This window comes from Archocentrus centrarchus, unplaced genomic scaffold, assembly GCF_007364275.1.
Source record: "Archocentrus centrarchus isolate MPI-CPG fArcCen1 unplaced genomic scaffold, fArcCen1 scaffold_41_ctg1, whole genome shotgun sequence".
Lineage (NCBI taxonomy): Eukaryota > Metazoa > Chordata > Actinopteri > Cichliformes > Cichlidae > Archocentrus > Archocentrus centrarchus.
Window position 1 is genome coordinate 2,221,452 of NW_022060267.1, and position 19,188 is coordinate 2,240,639.

Sequence of the window (19,188 nt, forward strand, 5' to 3'; positions counted from 1 at the left end):
ATCAGAAGGGAGGAGGAAGCTGGAGCCACCTCAGGCTCCTTTCAAAGTAAAGGACCAGCAGCTCTACCCTGAGCTCCCTGTGGATGTCTGAGCTCCTCAGCCTGCCTCTAAAGGATTCCATCACCACCCCGCAGAGCCTCTCAGCTCTGGGTCCACTCATACTTAAACTTATCATAACACACACACACACACACACACACACACACACATTTCACATTTTACTGCCAGAGCTTTAATCTTTAATTGGCTCTTAGTTCCAGTGAAGGCTGGTGTTAGTGCTTCAGGTGAACAGGTGAGATCATGTACCTGTGTGACTCCTTAAATGCAGTGAAGTGGTGTTGAGATGTGACTGCTCCTCCTCAGGCTGTTTAAGGCCTTTAAAGGTCTCCTCTGTGAGCTGAAGATGCTCCTCTTTGATCGACTCCTCAGGTGTGAAGGTGGTTGTTTTAGAGGGACTCAGTCAGTTTTATGCATTTTGGAAGCTTCTGTAGAGTCCAAAGAAATCCACTTAAGGCAGGTCACATGAAGTCACCTTCTGACCTCCATCAGACAGCTGGTTACTGACATCATTTAGAGTTGATAAAAATACTGAACCTGCACTGAGCATGTGCAGACCTGCAGGGTCATCCAACAGTGCAGGAAAGTGAACTGACAGATAAAAACATCCAAATACAGGAGCTCTCACACTCTGAGAATGATGCATCCAGGTCTTCTCTCAGACAGGGGAACTGGGGTCTGGACAACATGTCTGCATCAAGTACTGTTGTGTTAATGTGTGTTACTGTTTGTTAACATGTGTTAACCTGTGTTACTGTGTGTGTGTTCAGGGTAACTCTGGTCTGGGCTTCAGCATCGCAGGAGGAACGGATAATCCTCACATCGGAGACGACCCCTCCATCTTCATCACTAAGATCATCCCTGGAGGAGCCGCCGCCCAGGACGGACGCCTCAGGTACACACACACACGCTTGTGTTTGTGTGTTTGTGAGGACATGAAGCATCACTCACCTTTAAAGCAGCAGTCCAGCCTGAGCCTGGTCACACCTGAGCCTTCAAACAGCTGTCTGAGGTACTGAGGATGACTCTCTCTCTTCCTCTCCAGGGTGAACGACAGCATCGTATTCGTCAACGACGTGGACGTCAGAGAGGTCACTCACTCCACCGCCGTGGAGGCGCTGAAGGAGGCGGGGCCTGTGGTCAGGCTGTACGTGCTGCGGAGACGCCCACCGAGCGAACGCATCACACAGATCAAACTCATGAAAGGACCCAAAGGTGAGGCGGGAGGAGAGGAGGTGCTCAGGTGTTATGTAACTGTGGATCTCTGCTGCTCTGCCGCCCTCTGCTGGACACTTCCTGTCATTGTTTCATGTTTGATCTCAGCTGAAGAAGAATTAAAGCCATCACAGAGGCTCCATGCAGGAAATGATCAATGTTCACCAGGACTTTAACCTTTAACTCTCCAGCAGGTCCACATACTGTAACGATGCTTTATAAACCTGTTAGCAATAACAGCTGGTGATCAGCCAGGATGGAGAGTCTCTGTGGTGCATCAGACAGACCTGATTCTACCTGAACATGTCCTGTTATATCAGACACACTGCTGCTTTGAGGAGCTCTGATACACCTGGAGCTCACCTGTAATCAGTTAGTGTGGGGGCTCAGCCTGTGGGGGCAGTGTCTAATCCAGATCAGGAATCATGGAAATCTAGAGTTTCACTCATCACTCATCACCAATAATCCTGTTTGATCGCTGCTTATTTTACATAAACATCATCTTTGCTTTTTACTTTATGCTTTAAAATGAGCGAAAACTCTGCAGGCCTTAGAAAGTAACACTAGAAAGTATGATTATAATTAATATCCATCCATTCTCTTCCACTTATCCTGTTCAGGGTCGTGGGAGGGCTGGAGCCTATGCCAGCTGTCATAGGGCGAGAGGCAGGGTAGAAGCCTGTCTCTCAACAGAGACACAGACAACCATTCACACCTGTGTGCAGTTTAGAGTGACCAAGTAACCTAACACCTGTAACTGCATGTGTTTGGACTGAGGGAGGAAACCCACGCAGACACAGGAGAACATGCAAACTCCACACAGAGAGGCCCGGGTCATGGTGGAATCAAACCCAGACCTTCTAGATATCATTGTAGCTGTGAGGCAGCAGTGCTAACCACCGCGCCACTGTGCTGCCCGTTATAATATAATATTAATCATCATATTAAACAAATATATAGGTGATATCCTTGATTTACCCATCAGAGACAGTAAATCAGTGATCTTCCAGGTATGGACCTCAGTGATGATAGTAGACTCGCTCAAGAACCAGAGTCACAGGAACTTCATTTTAAAGGTTCTAATTGTTCTGTGTGTTTCTAATAATTAATGCTGCGTGAAGAACCTAAGAGACTTTGATTAATCCCATTCAGCGGGTTTTCCACCGTGGAAGCACTCGGTGCTCGGCCAAAAACGGGTTCAACTCCGGCCCCGCAAACTAGCTGGTCTCGAACCAAGAACACGTGCCGAAAGCGGCAAAAAGGCGTGACTCTGCCGTCTCAACATCAAGTTTTCTACCATATTACACGTGTATTACATGAGAAAAGCGAAGCGATTTTCACGGCTGTGAATTAGGTTGGGCTGTAAGGCTGAACTTGCTGCTTTGTATCAGTTCATATCACAGATAAAAGGACACAAAGTGCGTACTCTAATCTCTGTCTGTGTTTCCCTCTGTGCTGCACACAGATGCTGCAGTAGTTTGGTTTGGACCCTAAAAGGTGTTTGCAGCACAGAAAGGGGAGCGTGTTCTCCCACGTTTGTGCGCTTCGGCTTCGTGTCCAGACGAGGACCCGCCCACACTCATACGTAAAGGAGCAGTTCACAGAAACGCGGTGGGAACGCGGGCTCGTTCTTAAGCGTTTCGCCGGTTCATTGAAACCAGCACCGGCACCTCGGCGGTGGAAAAGTCGTAACTGGGTTTCTGGGTCCTGGTTCCCTCTGGGTTCTGGGGTTGTTAATCTAACCTGTCCCCCCTCTGGTGCAGGTCTGGGCTTCAGCATAGCTGGGGGTGTGGGGAACCAGCACGTTCCTGGAGACAACAGCATCTACGTCACCAAGATCATCGAGGGCGGGGCGGCACACCGTGACGGACGGCTACAGATTGGAGACAAAATCCTGGCGGTAGGTGACCTCACACTGTTTGTGCTCTCTGACAGGCTAAACTGAGCAGATCGTGGTCTAACCTGAGGCTCTGACCCCCTGATAGGTCAACCATATGTCTCTGGAGGACGTCCTGCATGAAGACGCCGTGTCGGCCCTGAAGAACACGGGGGAGGTGGTCTACCTGAAGGTGGCCACGCCCACCTCACAGTACATCCACCCGATCGATCGATACAGCCCCCCCGACCTGACCAGCTGTAGGTACCACTCATCATGAATGAACTGCTGATGCATTAATAACAGTAACAATGCTGCACACACCTGCTCTGCTCTGAACACCAACACACACATCAGTGCGTCTGTTTCAGCACGACTAACCAAACATCTGACTCCATCATTTTCCACATCACTGCTTTCACTGATTATGATTGATTATGAGGTGGTCCACCTGTGTGATTTTCATTACGCTTCATTTCATTGGTCAGTCAGAGAGACAGCAGGTGGAGCCAAATATCCATCAAAGTCCTGCAGAAGCAGAGATGAGGTCATCACAGCAGCTTCAGTCGGGGCTGAAACAGAAGCAGCAGCGTGATCAAATCAGATGTTTCTGTTTCCTCAGAGCTGCCCACACAGCTGATCCAAGTTCCTGATCTCTTTTTTCAGACTAGATCCTAATAATGTATCAAACCCAGTCTGTAAGCAGAGGTTTAACCCGTCCCTGATCCACAGTTCAGGGTCAGCACTGTTCCTGATCCAGGAGCCTCTGCAAAGCAGCTGCTGACTCCTCTGTCCTCTCTGCAGCCTACATGGAGCCAGACTACATGTGTGATTACCCACAAGCCCTCCCTCCTCCATCGCCACGACGATACTCCCCCATACCCCGCGGCATGATGGGAGAGGACGACTACTCGAGGGAGCCTCGCCGGGTGTGTGTGCAACGCGGCTCCACCGGCCTGGGCTTCAACATCGTGGGCGGGGAGGACGGAGAGGGCATCTTCATCTCCTTCATCCTCGCAGGAGGGCCAGCAGACCTGAGCGGAGAGCTCCGCAAGGGGGACCAGATCCTCAGTGTGAGTACCAGACCTGAGTACAAAGACCAGATCCTCAGTGTGAGTACACAGACCTGAGTATAAAGACCAGATCCTCAGTGTGAGTACACAGACCTGAGTATAAAGACCAGATCCTCAGTGTGAGTACACAGACCTGAGTATAAAGACCAGATCCTCAGTGTGAGTACACAGACCTGAGTATAAAGACCAGATCCTCAGTGTGAGTACCAGACCTGAGAACACAGACCAGATCCTCAGTGTGAGTACACAGACCTGAGTATAAAGACCAGAACAACAGCCAAAGCACACTCAGTGTGGGGTCTGTATCTTCAGACAGCTGGGTATCCTGTTCTACATGATCTGTATTATCTGAGTGAGGTGAATTTCTGTAGTGAGCTGATCTTGGCAGCTCCTCCTTCATGAACCAGCTCCCTCACTGACTGTAGCTTTAGCTGAATAAGAGCTGCAGCACCATCTGTCTGTACTGAGGTGTGGAGCTCAGATTAGCTCAACAGGAGCTTCTTCCTAAGCAGAGCTCCTCAGCAGCTCACAGTCTGATGATGTTCTCTTCTACCCACAATAACAGGAATACCTCCACAGTATGAATGCGCTCATGCTACAGACACAAACAGGCTGTTTGGAGGTTTCTGTTCAGCTGTGTTTGTCTTTACAGTAATGAAATAATCAGAGTACTGTAATGAGTAACTTTGGTTTTACCAAAACGCTGGTCCTCAGTCACAGAGCAGATCAGTCTGTAACCAGCAGGTGGCAAAGGAGACACACCTTTTCAGTTTAAAGTGTAAGGCTGCCCCCTGCTGGTCAGGCTGAGGTAATGACTGCAGTTTCATTCATCTAACATCTGATTTTGTGTGTGTGTGTGTGTGTGTGTGTGCACGCGCAGGTGAACGGGGTGGACCTCAGGTACGCCACACATGAGCAGGCAGCAGCAGCTCTGAAGAACGCTGGACAGACTGTTACCATAGTTGCACAGTACAGACCTGAAGGTAAGAACACACACACACACACACACACACTCACACACACACAGAGTGTGTAAAGACTCTCCTGATAGGCTGATCCAGGACCAGAGCCTGGTTATGAAGCAGTAAGCTCTGATTGTTGTAGTGATGCTGATAGTGGGTCCTGATGGCTGTGTGTGTGTGTGTGTGTAACGACCTCTGACTGTGTGACCTCTGCTCATGTGTGTGTGTTCAGAGTACAGCCGCTTTGAAGCAAAGATCCACGACCTGAGGGAGCAGATGATGAACAGCTCGTCTGGGAGTCTGAGAGCCAACCGCACCTTCTACATCAGGTAACCTGAGCCAACCTGAGCTCAGAGAGCAACCTGACACCTGCCTGCACACTGAGCATGAGCAAACACACCTGTCCCAGGTTAGATTGGGATGGAGGGAGGGGCAGCCATCAGAACTGCATGCTGGGCCTCATTCATCTATGAGTGTTCTTACCCTGAATAACACACTAATAATTTCAGTTCAGTTCAGTTTTATTTATATAGCACCAAATCACAACAAACAGTCACCTCACGGTGATTTTTATTGTGGGTAAAGACCCTAAATAATACAGAGAGAACCCAACAGTCAAAACGACCTCCTATGAGCAGTGTTAATTTGACAAAATATTTTCGTCATAGTTTTCATTGATGAACCTTTTTTTTTATGATGATAACGAGATGATAACTAAATAAAAACTACCTAAAAGGATAAAAACGATAACGAAGTTAACTGACACTTTCTCAACGAATGAAAACGAGACGAAAATGTTTGTCAGGGACGAAATCCAATCAGAACTGATTTAATTTTGTGACAGGGTGGGACAATTTAAAACATCCAATCAAACGCACAGTTGCACAAATTTTCTCTAAACCCGGGAAGGACAAACTAGCCTGTGATTTGTTGTTACTTCCGATAGAACTAAGTGATGTAACCAATGTCAGCAGGGAGAAAGAGAAGAGCCGATGTATGGACACATTTGTCCTTTGACGTTGTGACAAACAAAACGATGTGTAAACCATGTGGGGCGACTATCTCGGGTAAAAACACCACAAATCTTAAACATCTGCAAACCAGTCACCCAGATCTCCATGCAAAGGTCAGCATTTTAATGTCATGCAGGGTAACGTGTTTTTCCCAGTTTGTGTTCAGAGAAAATCTCCACACCGCGGTGGATTAGCCTTTATAATCTTAGTCCTGAACACTGCCCTGTACCTGTCAGAGCGTCCTGCTGTAAAACGCTGGATTATCTCAGTGAGGTGGTGTTAATGATCAGGTGTGTGGGAAGCAGGTGAAACGCTAATGTTAATATTATTAATAATATTCCATAACTTTAATAAATGTTTAATTTTGTGTAAGTGTGTATAATGACTAATTCAAGGGAACTGAAGAAAAAGCATTTACATTTTACACCCTTTATATTTTAGTCGACTAAAACTAACTAAACTAAAACTATTCAGATACTAAATTATGACTAAAACTAAATCAAAATTTGATGTCAAAAACGACCCCCTATGAGCAGCACTTGGTGACAGTGAGGAGGAAAAACTCCCTTTAACAGGAAGAAACCTCCAGCAGAACCAGGCTCAGGGAGGGGGGGTCATCTGCTGAGGGGGGGGAGACAGAGATTAATAATAATTAATGATTAAATGCAGAGTAAATAAGGTGAATGAAAAGAAACAGTGCATCAACCATCAGATTCATGTGAACCAGCAGCTTTCCTCTCTCTCCTATGGTACTAAATCAGATTCATTATGAATCAGTGAGCTCAAACAGTCTCCATACACCACAGCTCCTCTCTAAGGAAACAATCTAAGGAAGCACGTTCAGCTTGCGGTGGATCACAGAAACACAGAGATGTTCTGAAGCATCACTGAAGTACAAACTGAAATCTTTCAACCTTCCTGATGATGGATTAAAAAGTATTTCACAGTGATGTCACAGAGAGAAATGACTGATGTGCAGAGAAGGAAAACATCTGGACTCAGAGAAGCAGGAAGAGGTGACAGCCTCACTGCAGGGTTCAAGAATGAGAGTTTCATTTTAAAAACTGATCTGTGATCAGCGTGTGTGTCAGAGGGTTTGTGTGTCCTCTGTGGCAGTGACAGGGTTATAGTCAATGACTGGTTCTAATGGAGGGCTTTATGCAGCACGTTTCATTCAAACATTCATACTTTCCTCTCTGTCTCAGTGCTTTCTAACAGTCACAGGAATCAAACCACCAACCTTCACATTAGCAGATGACCCCTGAGCTACAGCCCCCCCATAACTGTTAACCTTTTTGTAGTTTAACGTGGTACTGTTACTTATTTGAATCCTATGTTGTTTTGGAAAACTAATTAATACCATAGTAATAGTAGATTATCAGTAATAGTAATAATTAGCAGTAATAGTATCAGTAGTACTAGTAGCAGTATAGAGTTTAAAGATGTGTTCTGAGACAGTCACACCATCTTTTGTTCATATGATGGTCTGATGGAGGTGTGTGAGTACAGATGAATCCAGGTGAGGTGTGTGTGACTCTCAGGTGTGTGTGACTCTCAGAGTACAGATGAATCAGGTGAGGTGTGTGTGACTCTCAGGTGTGTGTGACTCTCAGAGTACAGATGAATCAGGTGAGGTGTGTGTGACTCTCAGGTGTGTGTGACTCTCAGAGTACAGATGAATCAGGTGAGGTGTGTGTGACTCTCAGGTGTGTGTGAGCTCTCAGAGTACAGATGAATCAGGTGAGGTGTGTGTGACTCTCAGGTGTGTGTCAGTGTTTCCTGTCTCAGCTGCTCTGATGCTCACACTCTCACAGTGATCAACAGTCCCTCAGTAAACTCCTGAAACATGACTCTTTCTCAGGGGGCGGAGCCCCACAGCTGGTCCATTAGTGATCAAACAGCTGACACACTGAGGCGGTCACATGGCCTCCTGAGTAGAGGTCAGAGGTCAGGTCTTCACGGTGTCCTCTTTCAGGGCGCTCTTCGACTACGATAAGCAGTGGGACTGCGGCGTGCTGTCTCAGGCTCTGGACTTTAACTTCGGGGAGGTCTTCCACGTGATCGACAGCGCCGACGACGAGTGGTGGCAGGCGCGGAGGGTCAACCAGCAGGGGGAGCTGGAGGAGCTGGGCTACATCCCATCCAAGCACAGGTCAGTGAATACTTTATACACACCTGTAATCAGTGTCAGTGTGTGTTACATGGAGACAGACAGTGTGTGTCTGTGTGTTTCAGAGTGGAGAGGAAGGAGTGGTCACGGATGAAGAGCAAAGGTAACGTTTACCACCGAGGAGGAGGAGGAGGATGAAGGCAGACATGCTCATTAATCAGTAAATCCTCCCAAACTGATCAGAGGACAGTTACAAACACAGGAAATCATTTATTATATAAAAGATCAAATAATAGAAGATCATATAAAATAAAAATGAGCTCATTCCTGGATCCATTTTTAATGTTTACACTCAGTGGCCACTTCATTAGGAACACCAGTTCAACTCCTGCTAATGCAAGTATCTGAGCAGCCAATCACATGGCAGCAGCTCAGAGCATTTAGACATGATGAAGACGACCTGCTGAAGGTCAGACTGAAGGTAATTTAAATTCAATTCAATTCAATTTTATTTATATAGCGCCAAATCACAACAGTCGCCTCAAGGCGCTTTGTATTGTGGGTAAAGACCCTACAATAATACAGAGAAAACCCAACAGTCAAAATGACCCCCTATGAGCAGCACTTGGTGACAGTGGAAAGGAAAAACTCCCTTTTAACAGGAAGAAACCTCCATCAGAACCAGGCTCAGGGAGGGGCAGTCATCTGCTGAGGGGGGGCTGAGGGGAGAGAAAAGACATGCTGTGGAAGAGAGCCAGAGATTAATATCAATTAATGATTAAATGCAGAGTTGAGTATAAACAAAGTAAATAAGGTGAATAAAAAGAAACAGTGCATTATGTGAACCCCCCAGCAGACTAGGCCTATAGCAGCATAACTAAGGGGAGGGTTCAGGGTCACCTGATCCAGCCCTAACTATAAGCTTTATCATAAAGGAAAGTTTTAAGCCTAATCTTAAAAATAGAGAGGGTGTCTGTCTCCTGAATCCAAGCTGGAAGCTGGTTCCACAGAAGAGGGGCCTGAAAGCTGAAGGCTCTGCCTCCCATTCTACTCTTAAGTATCCGAGGAACCACAAGTAAGCCAGCAGTCTGAGAGTGAAGTGCTCTGTTGGGGTGATATGGTACTATGAGGTCTTTGAGATAAGATGGTGCCTGATTATTCAGGACCTTGTATGTGAGGAGAAGGATTTTAAATTCTATTCTAGATTTAACAGGGAGCCAATGAAGAGAAGCCAATATGGGAGAAATCTGCTCTCTCTTTCTAGTCCCTGTCAGTACTCTAGCTGCAGCATTTTGGATCAGCTGAAGGCTTTTCAGGGAGCTTTTAGGACAGCCTGATAATAATGAATTACAATAGTCCAGCCTAGAAGTAATAAATGCATGAATTAGCTTTTCAGCATCACTCTGAGAAAGGATGTTTCTAATTTTAGAAATATTGCACAAATGCAAAAAAGCGGTCCTACATATTTGTTTAATATGTGCATTGAAGGACAAATCCTGGTCAAAAATGACTCCAAGATTTCTCACAGTGTTACTGGAGGCCAAAGTAATGCCATCCAGAGTAAGTATCTGGTTAGACACCATGTTTCTAAGATTTGTGGGGCCGAGAACAAGAACTTCAGTTTTATCTGAATTTAGAAGCAGGAAATTAGAGGTCATCCAGGCCTTAATGTCTTTAAGACATTACTGCAGTTTAACTAATTGATGTGTGTCATCTGGCTTCATTGATAGGTAAAGCTGAGTATCATCTGCATAACAATGAAAATTGATGCAATGCTTTCTAATAATACTGCCTAAGGGAAGCATGTATAATATAAATAGAATTGGTCCTAGCACAGAACCCTGTGGAACTCCATAATTAACCTTAGTGTGTGAAGAAGACTCCCCATTTACATGAACAAATTGGAGTCTATTAGATAAATATGATTCAAACCACTGCAGTGCAGTACCTTTAATACCTATAGTCTCTGGAGCTTGAAAAAGGCGACTGGACTTCTTTTTGTTTCTTGAAGACGTTTCACCTCTCATCCGAAAGGCTTCTTCAGTTCTCAACCAAATGGTGGAGAGACCCAGGTATTTAAACCCCTGTGGGCGTAGTCCCCTGGAGGTGGTTATGACCCTCTATTGATCATGTGCGTGAACACATGTGCCCAGGTGTGAAGGGGGCGTGGGTCATATTTAATCAGTGGTTTCAGTTGAAACCAATTTAGGACTCCGCTCCATTGTTTCCTGTGGCCTATTGAGGTCACTGGAACAAAGGTGTGAATGGGGGTTGAGACGTCTGGGAAGGGAGCTCAGGACAGCACTGTAAGCGGGGGAAAGTTGGTGACGTAATCCACCTCCTCTGTTCAATGATGGTTGTTCACAGTGGACATAGATGGCTTCTTTCACTCCTCTTTCAAACCATCTGTTTTCCCTGTCCAAAATGTGAACATTGGCATCCTCAAAAGAGTGCCCTTTTTCCTTCAGATGCAGATGTACTGCTGAATCTTGTCCTGTCGAAGTGGCTCTTCTATGTTGTGCCATTCGTTTGTGAAGAGGCTGTTTGGTTTCACCAATGTAGAGGTCCGAGCACTCTTCACTGCACTGAACAGCATACACTACATCGCTGATCTTGTGTTTGGCGGGTTTGTCCTTGGGATGAACCAGTTTTTGTCTTAGGGTGTGACTTGGTTTGAAGTATACTGAGATGTCATGCTTGGAGAAAATTCTTCTGAGTTTCTCTGACAAGCCCGACACATATGGGATGACAATGTTGTTCCTCTTGTCCTTCCTATTCTCTGTAGTTTGTGTTTGGCCTTCATTCCTGTGCATCTTAGCTGATTTGATGAAGGCCCAGTTGGGGTAACCGCATGTTTTGAGGGCTTTCTTAATGTGTGTGTGTTCCTTATGCTTCCCTTCTGCCTTAGAGGGAACACTTTCCGCACGGTGTTGTAGGGTCCTGATCACCCCAAGTTTGTGTTCCAGAGGGTGGTGGGAGTCAAAGAGGAGATACTGGTCTGTGTGTGTGGGCTTCCGGTAAACTTCAATGTTGAGGCTTCCATCTTCCTCGATAAGCACCGCACAGTCCAGGAATGGTAACTTGTTATCTCTGGTGTCCTCCCTGGTAAAACGTATGTATTTATCCACTGAGTTGATGTGACGAGTGAAGGCTTCTACTTCATGGGTTTTGATTTTGACCCAGGTGTCATCTACATATCTGTACCAGTGGCTAGGTGCCATCCCTTTGAAAGAACCAAGAGCTTTACTTTCCACTTCCTCCATGTAAAGGTTGGCTACAATGGGAGACACTGGGGAGCCCATGGCACATCCATGCTTCTGTCTGTAGAATCCATCATTGTATTTAAAATATGTTGTGGTAAGGCAGAGATCTAAAAGTGCACAAATCTGATCTGGGGTGAGGCTGGTTCTGTTCAGTAAGGAATCGTCTTCCTGTAGTCGTCTTCTGACGGTCTCCACTGCCTCAGTTGTAGGTATGCAAGTGAAAAGTGAAACCACATCAAAGGACACCATGGTTTCATCTGGATCCAGTACAAGATTCTGGACCTTGTTAGTAAAATCTGTAGAGTTTTCAATGTGGTGGGGTGTGATGCCAACAAGCGGTGATAAGATGGTGGCGAGGTGTTTGGAAATGTTATAGGTGACCGAGTTTATACTGCTGATAATGGGTCGAAGTGGGACTCCTTCTTTGTGGATCTTTGGGAGTCCATAAATGCATGGAGTGGCTTCTCCAGGGTACAGGCGGTAGTAAGTGGGGCGGTCAATGGCTTTTTCCTTTTCAAGTTGTTGCAGGCAGCAAACAACTTTTTTCTTGTAGTTGCTTGTGGGATCACGTCTCAAGACCTCATAAGTATTGTTGTCACTGAGGAGTGTAGTAATTTTGTTGTGGTAATCCGATGAATTCAGCACAACCGTGCACCTCCCCTTGTCGGCTGGCAGTATGGTGATGTTTTGATCCTTGCTTAGGGCTGTGATGGCCTTCTTCTCCTGAATGGTGAGGTTGGATGGAGGAAGTCTTGCACTGGAGAGAGTGGCTGAAACTTTCATCCTGATCTGTTCTGCTTCAGGATGAGAAAGTTTGTTATTTCTTATAGCGGTTTCTGTCGCTGTGATGAGGTCTACTATAGGAAGCTGTTGTGGGGCTATGGCAAAGTTGAGTCCTTTGGCTAGCACATTTTCTTCTGGTTTGGTGAGGACCCTGTCTGATAGGTTCTTCACCCACTTTCCTTGGTTTCCATTGCTTATCGTGTCGTCCTGTTTGTTAACAGATGAATGGTATGCCTTGGTTTGCAGAGTTTGAAATTTACGTAGTTGTCTTTCCTTGCCTTTGATGTGTTGTGCGAGCTGGGCTTTGTCCACAAATGTAGAAACTTCTTCTGCGATGGTGTGAGGTAAGAGTGATGAGAGTTTCTGCTGAGTCTGGTGGATTTTGTTCTGGAGTGCATCTATGGTGAAATGGACCTGTCTTATCCTTTCACTCAAAAGGTGGTTCTGTGCTCTCCATAGAATTTGGTCAGCTCTATGTCCTTTTACTGTGGACCCAAGGTGCATACTCTTGGGAACCAGTCTGGACTGTCTGCATCTCAAGTTGAAACGAAGGTGGTTCCTGTAGTCCGCTAGCTTTCTTGAGTCCCTTTCATACTCCCGCACCAATTGAAGGGTGTTCCTCCCAAAGTGCAAGGCAATATGTCTGTGTAGATTCTCAGTCATCCAGGTCATAGTAGTCTCTGGAGCTTGAAAAAGGCGACTGGACTTCTTTTTGTTTCTTGAAGACGTTTCACCTCTCATCCGAAAGGCTTCTTCAGTTCTCAATTTTTGTAATATTGTTTAGTGTTTTGATACTTAAAAATAAAAGGGAACACATGTTAATGATACACAGTATTCCTTATGCTTCAAGAAGCATAAGGAACACACACACATTAAGAAAGCCCTCAAAACATGCGGTTACCCCAACTGGGCCTTCATCAAATCAGCTAAGATGCACAGGAATGAAGGCCAAACACAAACTACAGAGAATAGGAAGGACAAGAGGAACAACATTGTCATCCCATATGTGTCGGGCTTGTCAGAGAAACTCAGAAGAATTTTCTCCAAGCATGACATCTCAGTATACTTCAAACCAAGTCACACCCTAAGACAAAAACTGGTTCATCCCAAGGACAAACCCGCCAAACACAAGATCAGCGATGTAGTGTATGCTGTTCAGTGCAGTGAAGAGTGCTCGGACCTCTACATTGGAGAAACCAAACAGCCTCTTCACAAACGAATGGCACAACATAGAAGAGCCACTTCGACAGGACAAGATTCAGCAGTACATCTGCATCTGAAGGAAAAAGGGCACTCTTTTGAGGATGCCAATGTTCACATTTTGGACAGGGAAAACAGATGGTTTGAAAGAGGAGTGAAAGAAGCCATCTATGTCCACTGTGAACAACCATCATTGAACAGAGGAGGTGGATTACGTCACCAACTTTCCCCCGCTTACAGTGCTGTCCTGAGCTCCCTTCCCAGACGTCTCAACCCCCATTCACACCTTTGTTCCAGTGACCTCAATAGGCCACAGGAAACAATGGAGCGGAGTCCTAAATTGGTTTCAACTGAAACCACTGATTAAATATGACCCACGCCCCCTTCACACCTGGGCACATGTGTTCACGCACATGATCAATAGAGGGTCATAACCACCTCCAGGGGACTACGCCCACAGGGGTTTAAATACCTGGGTCTCTCCACCATTTGGTTGAGAACTGAAGAAGCCTTTCGGATGAGAGGTGAAACGTCTTCAAGAAACAAAAAGAAGTCCAGTCGCCTTTTTCAAGCTCCAGAGACTACTATGACCTGGATGACTGAGAATCTACACAGACATATTTAATACCTATAGCAAGCTCTAATCTCTGTAATAAAATGTTATGGTCAACAGTACCAAAAGCTGCACTGAGGTCCAACAGGACAAGCACAGAGATGAGTCCACTGTCAGAGGCTGTAAGAAGATCATTTGTAACCTTCACTAATGCTGTTTCTGTACTGTGATGAATTCTGAAACCTGACTGAAACTCTTCAAATAAACCGTTCCTCTGCAGATGATCAGTTAGCTGTTTTACAACTACTCTTTCAAGAATCTTTGAGAGAAAAGGAAGGTTGGAGATTGGCCTATAATTAGCTAAGACAGCTGGGTCAGTGATGGCTTTTTAAGCAGAGGTTTAATTACAGCCACCTTGAAGGTCTGTGGTACATAGCCAACTAATAAAGACTGATTGATCATTTTTAAGATTGACTTCAGTAACTGCTGATATGGTGACATTTTCCCACCAACCATCTCTGGAGTTTACAGAGCAGGTCTGAAACACAGGAAATATCCATGGAAACAGCAGCTCTGTGGGAGAAAATGCCCTGCTGAGGTCAGAGGTCAGAGAAGGGCCAAACTGCTACAAGCTGATAGTAAACAAGAACTGAAATAACCAGTCAGTATAATCAGGGTATGCAGAAGAGCATCTCTGAACCTTGAAGCAGATGGACCACAGCAGCAGGAGACCACACTGACTCCTGTTTACCAAGAACAGGAAACTGAAGCTACAGTTTACACAGATTCTCCAACACTGGACAAGAAGGAAAATGCTGCACTCAGACTGCCTCCACAGTCAGAGCTCAGATGTAGTTTATGAGGTCAAAGGTCAGAAACAGGAGGTGAAGCTCCATAAAATCAGTCGCTGCTTCACAGCTGCTGGGCAGGAGATTAAATTAAGATCAATGAGTGAAGTTTGTTTTTTTGGTTTTGTGAACTTCAGATGATGCTGAACTTTGTCAGCAGAGCTCCAGAGTGAAGCTCTGGGACCTGGGAATGTTCTTCATGTTCTCTCTGTTCTCCTCTGTGAGGAACACAATCATTCAGCTTCAGACTGAGACTCAGAAACACACAGAAGCTCATCAGGTCCATCAGAGCTGCTCTGACCTCTGACTCACAGGAACCTCCTCCCTGACAGCAGGAAGTGACCAAAGCACCTCCGATCTCCTTTCTAGCCACTGACTCAGCATCAGCTCACACTGTAAAGATGTCAGATCAGCTTCATGTAGCTTCAGACCCTCCTGATCCTGGATCAGATCTCTGTGGAACTTCAGAGGGTGTTTCAGCCTCTCGCTCAGGTCCATGTCCTCTGTGCTTCTAACTGCAGGTGTGTTTTATTCTTCTTCTTCTTCTTCCAGGTAGAGAAGGTTTTGTTCACAGCTATGAGCTCATCACTCAGATTGAAGGTTAGTGTCACCGTTAACCTTTGACCTTTGACTGTGTTTACACGCCTGACTGAGGTCAAGACCTCCTCTGTGTGTGTGTGTGTTCAGTGGACTACGCTCGCCCCATCATCATCCTGGGACCCACCAAAGACCGAGTCAACGACGACCTGCTGTCCGAGTTCCCAGACAAGTTCGGCTCCTGCGTCCCTCGTAAGGCTCCGCCTACAGGTGGTCAGAACAGGAAGTAAACAGACAGGAAGTCACTGATGTAAGTCTCTCTCTCTCTCCACCTGCAGATACGACTCGCCCTCGCAGGGACTACGAGGTGGACGGGCGGGACTACCACTTTGTGTCGTCACGGGAACAGATGGAGCGGGACATCCAGTCGCATCGGTTCATCGAGGCGGGACAGTACAACAACCACCTGTACGGGACGTCGGTGCAGAGCGTGAGGCAGGTGGCCGAGCAGGTGAGACTCCGGGCTGTTCCACGGTGACCGTTTCTACGGCGCTCACGTGGCGGTGTGGTGATGGTGTGTGTGTGTGTGTTCAGGGGAAGCACTGCATCCTGGACGTGTCGGCCAACGCCGTGAGGAGGCTGCAGGCGGCTCAGCTCCACCCCGTCGCCATTTTCATCCGCCCGCGGTCCCTGGAGAACATCCTGTGAGTTTAACCCTGAAGAACTGAGCGTTCACGCTGTGGTAGGCACACAAATGTGCTCTCTGACTCCGCCCACAAAACTGAAATTAGACCAGTCAATGAGATCTAATGACAGCAGCACAGCTGGAGGAGGTCCAGAGGTGACCATGTACCTGAGAGATCTGAGTTTAAAGCAGGTGTGGTTTTGTGGGCGGAGTCCTGGAGCGCTCTGATGTCACTGTGAGAGCTAACGTACCTGAAATCTCTGCAGGGATCTGAACAAGCGTCTGTCGGAGGAGCAGGCGAGGAAAGCTCTGGATCGAGCCATCAAGCTGGAGCAGGACTTCCTGGAGTGTTTCACAGGTAAAATAAAAACACGCCGCAAACGTTAATGCTTCAAACGAGTCTGACCTCTGACCTCATCTCTGCCTCTTTTCCAGCCATCGTGCACGGTGACAGCTTCGAGGAGGTCTACCACCACGTCAAAGTGGTCATCGAGGAGCAGAGCGGCCCCTACATCTGGGTCCCCGCCCGCGACAGGCTCTGATTGGCTGCCGTCTCCACAGGAACTGCTGTCATCACCTCCTGGCTCCTCCCCCTCTAAGTGGCGAGCTGAGGGAGCGCAGACGTTTGTCTTTTTATCCTTTTTGTTTTCTTTCTTTGGGAGCTGAGGAGCGCGCTCAGTAATGGATGGAGATGTTTTTAATCTGAGGGGAGGACAGACACACAGCTGATTGGCTGATTGATTGATCGATCCTGTATTATCAGTAAATAATGAATCAGAGCCTGTAGACTTGAGTTGGTATTGAAGTATTTATATCATGCTATTTATTTATTGATCATTTATTTATTGATTGGTGTGATGTGAAAATGGTGTGTGCGTGCGCGTGTGTGTGCGTCGGTGTGTACTGTACATACAGACTTGTGTGACTGTAAATAAACGATGGGGCTCAAACACACAGTCTATTTCAGGGCTTAAAGTATCAAACAACCACTGGACTACAACACCCACAATCCTCCTCTGCCTGCACCACTACACCCCACACACTCCCCTGCTGGACTTCATCTCCCACTGTCCTCCTCTGCCTGGACTACAACACCCTTAACCTCCCTTTGTTTGGACTACAACTTCCTGACTTTGCATCTGCTTCAACTAAATCACCCACAATCCTCCTCGGCTTGGACTACAACAACTTTGAGCTGGACTACGCGACCCATAATCCCCCTGTCTTGACTTAAACGCACACGGCTTATCAATGCTACACACTGAGCTGCCCTCATATGGACTACAGCTCCCACAGTCCCCTCCTGATGGACACTTTGGACAGTGTTTAGGAGGTAAAACCAACGGAAGCACTTCCATTTTTAAGCAAAAAGTTCTGGACTACAGTACCCACACTTCCCAGCTGTGGCAGCAGATAAACTCCACCCACAAGCAGCTACAGCACAGCAGGACTACATTACCCACAAGCCTCAGCTACAGCCCCAGTTCCAGCTACACAGCTTGGCTGTGGGTCCATGCTGGACTGCAGTACCCCATGATTCAGTGCTCCACACAGCAGGATGCAGACTGAAATTAACCTGCTGAGGGGCGGAGCTAAAGCTTGAGGCTGGGCGGAGCTTGTGTCCCACCTACAGGACTCTGTTGTCCACAGTGCTTTGGGTTTGGTTGGGTTCCAGTGGGGTTTCCTAGACTGAATATCAGGGTTGTGTGAATAATGCTAATTATTATAATGAAAGTAATCATAATTATTGATGATGTAATATCATCTCACACACACGCACTCAGCGGGGTCACCTGAGGTCATGTTTTGTTTGCGAGCACTGACAGAAACACTATATGAAAGCTGACGTATCAGCATATCTGAGTATTGATTAGCCTGTCTCACACACACATACACACACAGTTCAGATGTTTCATGACTGGCTTGTTGTATAATGAAATTAATTAGTTATAAATTAAATTAAACTATTGAAATATTGAAATAAATTCCTTATAAAAGCTGAGTGTGACTCATGGATTCATTTACTGGTGAGCTGAATGGGTGCGGGTGGAGGCAGCACGACTTCTGTCAGGTTCATGAGATGGTTCACCTCATCTGAGGGCTTCTTCAGCTCTTCAGGTCATCTGTTTGACCTCTGGTGGTGGTGTCACCTTTGAGGTGATCGTGAGGCCTGTTGCTCCATCTTGATGATGTGAGCTTTGATGAGCACATAGGTTCAGGCAGGGGCGCAGCTATATACTTTCTGAGGTGTATGCGGACACGTTTTTAGGCGCCCCCCCCCCCAAAAAAAACAGGGGCGGGGGTGGTAATGCTAATTAGCAAGCTAATACTAACCGCTAAAAGCTGCTCCCGCTTGTTAATTGAGTGAAGGGGCCTACACATGTAACCAGAAAGCACATCTAAAGCCTAATCACAGTCTTTGTGAACCTGTAGTTACATTTCTCGAGGTGCATGTCATTTTTCTTGAAGGCCTTTCACAGCTCCACTGGTGCTGAAAACTAATGTTTGACTATGGCTTTCTGAATACAGCTATCGATTATTTTAGGAATCGAGTATTGTACCGATTATTCCATCAATTAATCAAGTAATCGGATAAGAAATAATTTTTCGTACTAACAAATCATCTGCACATTTTTACTTCCGTACTGCAGTTTTTCTCTGTGTCACATGTGTCAGACTCAAGGTCTGCGGGCCACTTCCGGTCCACGATCTAATTTTATAGGCCAGCAAGATGATTTCATATAACTATTATTAATAGCCCGCGGGTAAATGTGCTCCCACCACTTATACTACAAATTCCACGCACTGCAGCAGCTGCCGGCAGGCCGTTTTCCGTGTTGCCGATTGATCAGTGATCAGCTGATAAAACATCGGTCAGCACTTTTTACAGTGACATTTAAGCTGCCTGACTCCCCAAAAAATGACCAAACGAAAAGTGGAAAACATGGATTTTCCAAACCGGTGGGAGGCAAAAGACCTGAACGCTGACATCGGAGGTAAACCATCTGTCTCT

The 19,188-nt window shown here is 46.4% G+C and overlaps 1 protein-coding gene across 4 annotated transcripts in view; it reads left to right on the top strand.

The window, feature by feature from the left end:
• Positions 1-18,177, top strand: part of LOC115776999 (disks large homolog 4-like) — a 54,382-nt gene extending 36,205 nt beyond the window's left edge. For all 4 annotated transcript variants that reach the window (XM_030724801.1, XM_030724802.1, XM_030724803.1 and 1 more), the window contains 15 exons: positions 828-952; positions 1,103-1,272; positions 3,036-3,172; positions 3,258-3,408; positions 3,953-4,221; positions 5,102-5,204; positions 5,416-5,512; positions 8,172-8,348; positions 8,432-8,469; positions 15,506-15,553; positions 15,641-15,742; positions 15,829-16,001; positions 16,085-16,194; positions 16,442-16,533; positions 16,611-18,177. In XM_030724801.1, the coding sequence (XP_030580661.1) occupies positions 828-952; positions 1,103-1,272; positions 3,036-3,172; positions 3,258-3,408; positions 3,953-4,221; positions 5,102-5,204; positions 5,416-5,512; positions 8,172-8,348; positions 8,432-8,469; positions 15,506-15,553; positions 15,641-15,742; positions 15,829-16,001; positions 16,085-16,194; positions 16,442-16,533; positions 16,611-16,717 (1,899 nt within the window). In that variant the 3' untranslated portion in view covers positions 16,718-18,177. The remainder of the gene's footprint in view (positions 1-827; positions 953-1,102; positions 1,273-3,035; positions 3,173-3,257; positions 3,409-3,952; positions 4,222-5,101; positions 5,205-5,415; positions 5,513-8,171; positions 8,349-8,431; positions 8,470-15,505; positions 15,554-15,640; positions 15,743-15,828; positions 16,002-16,084; positions 16,195-16,441; positions 16,534-16,610) is intronic.
• The last annotated feature ends 1,011 nt before the right edge of the window (positions 18,178-19,188 follow it).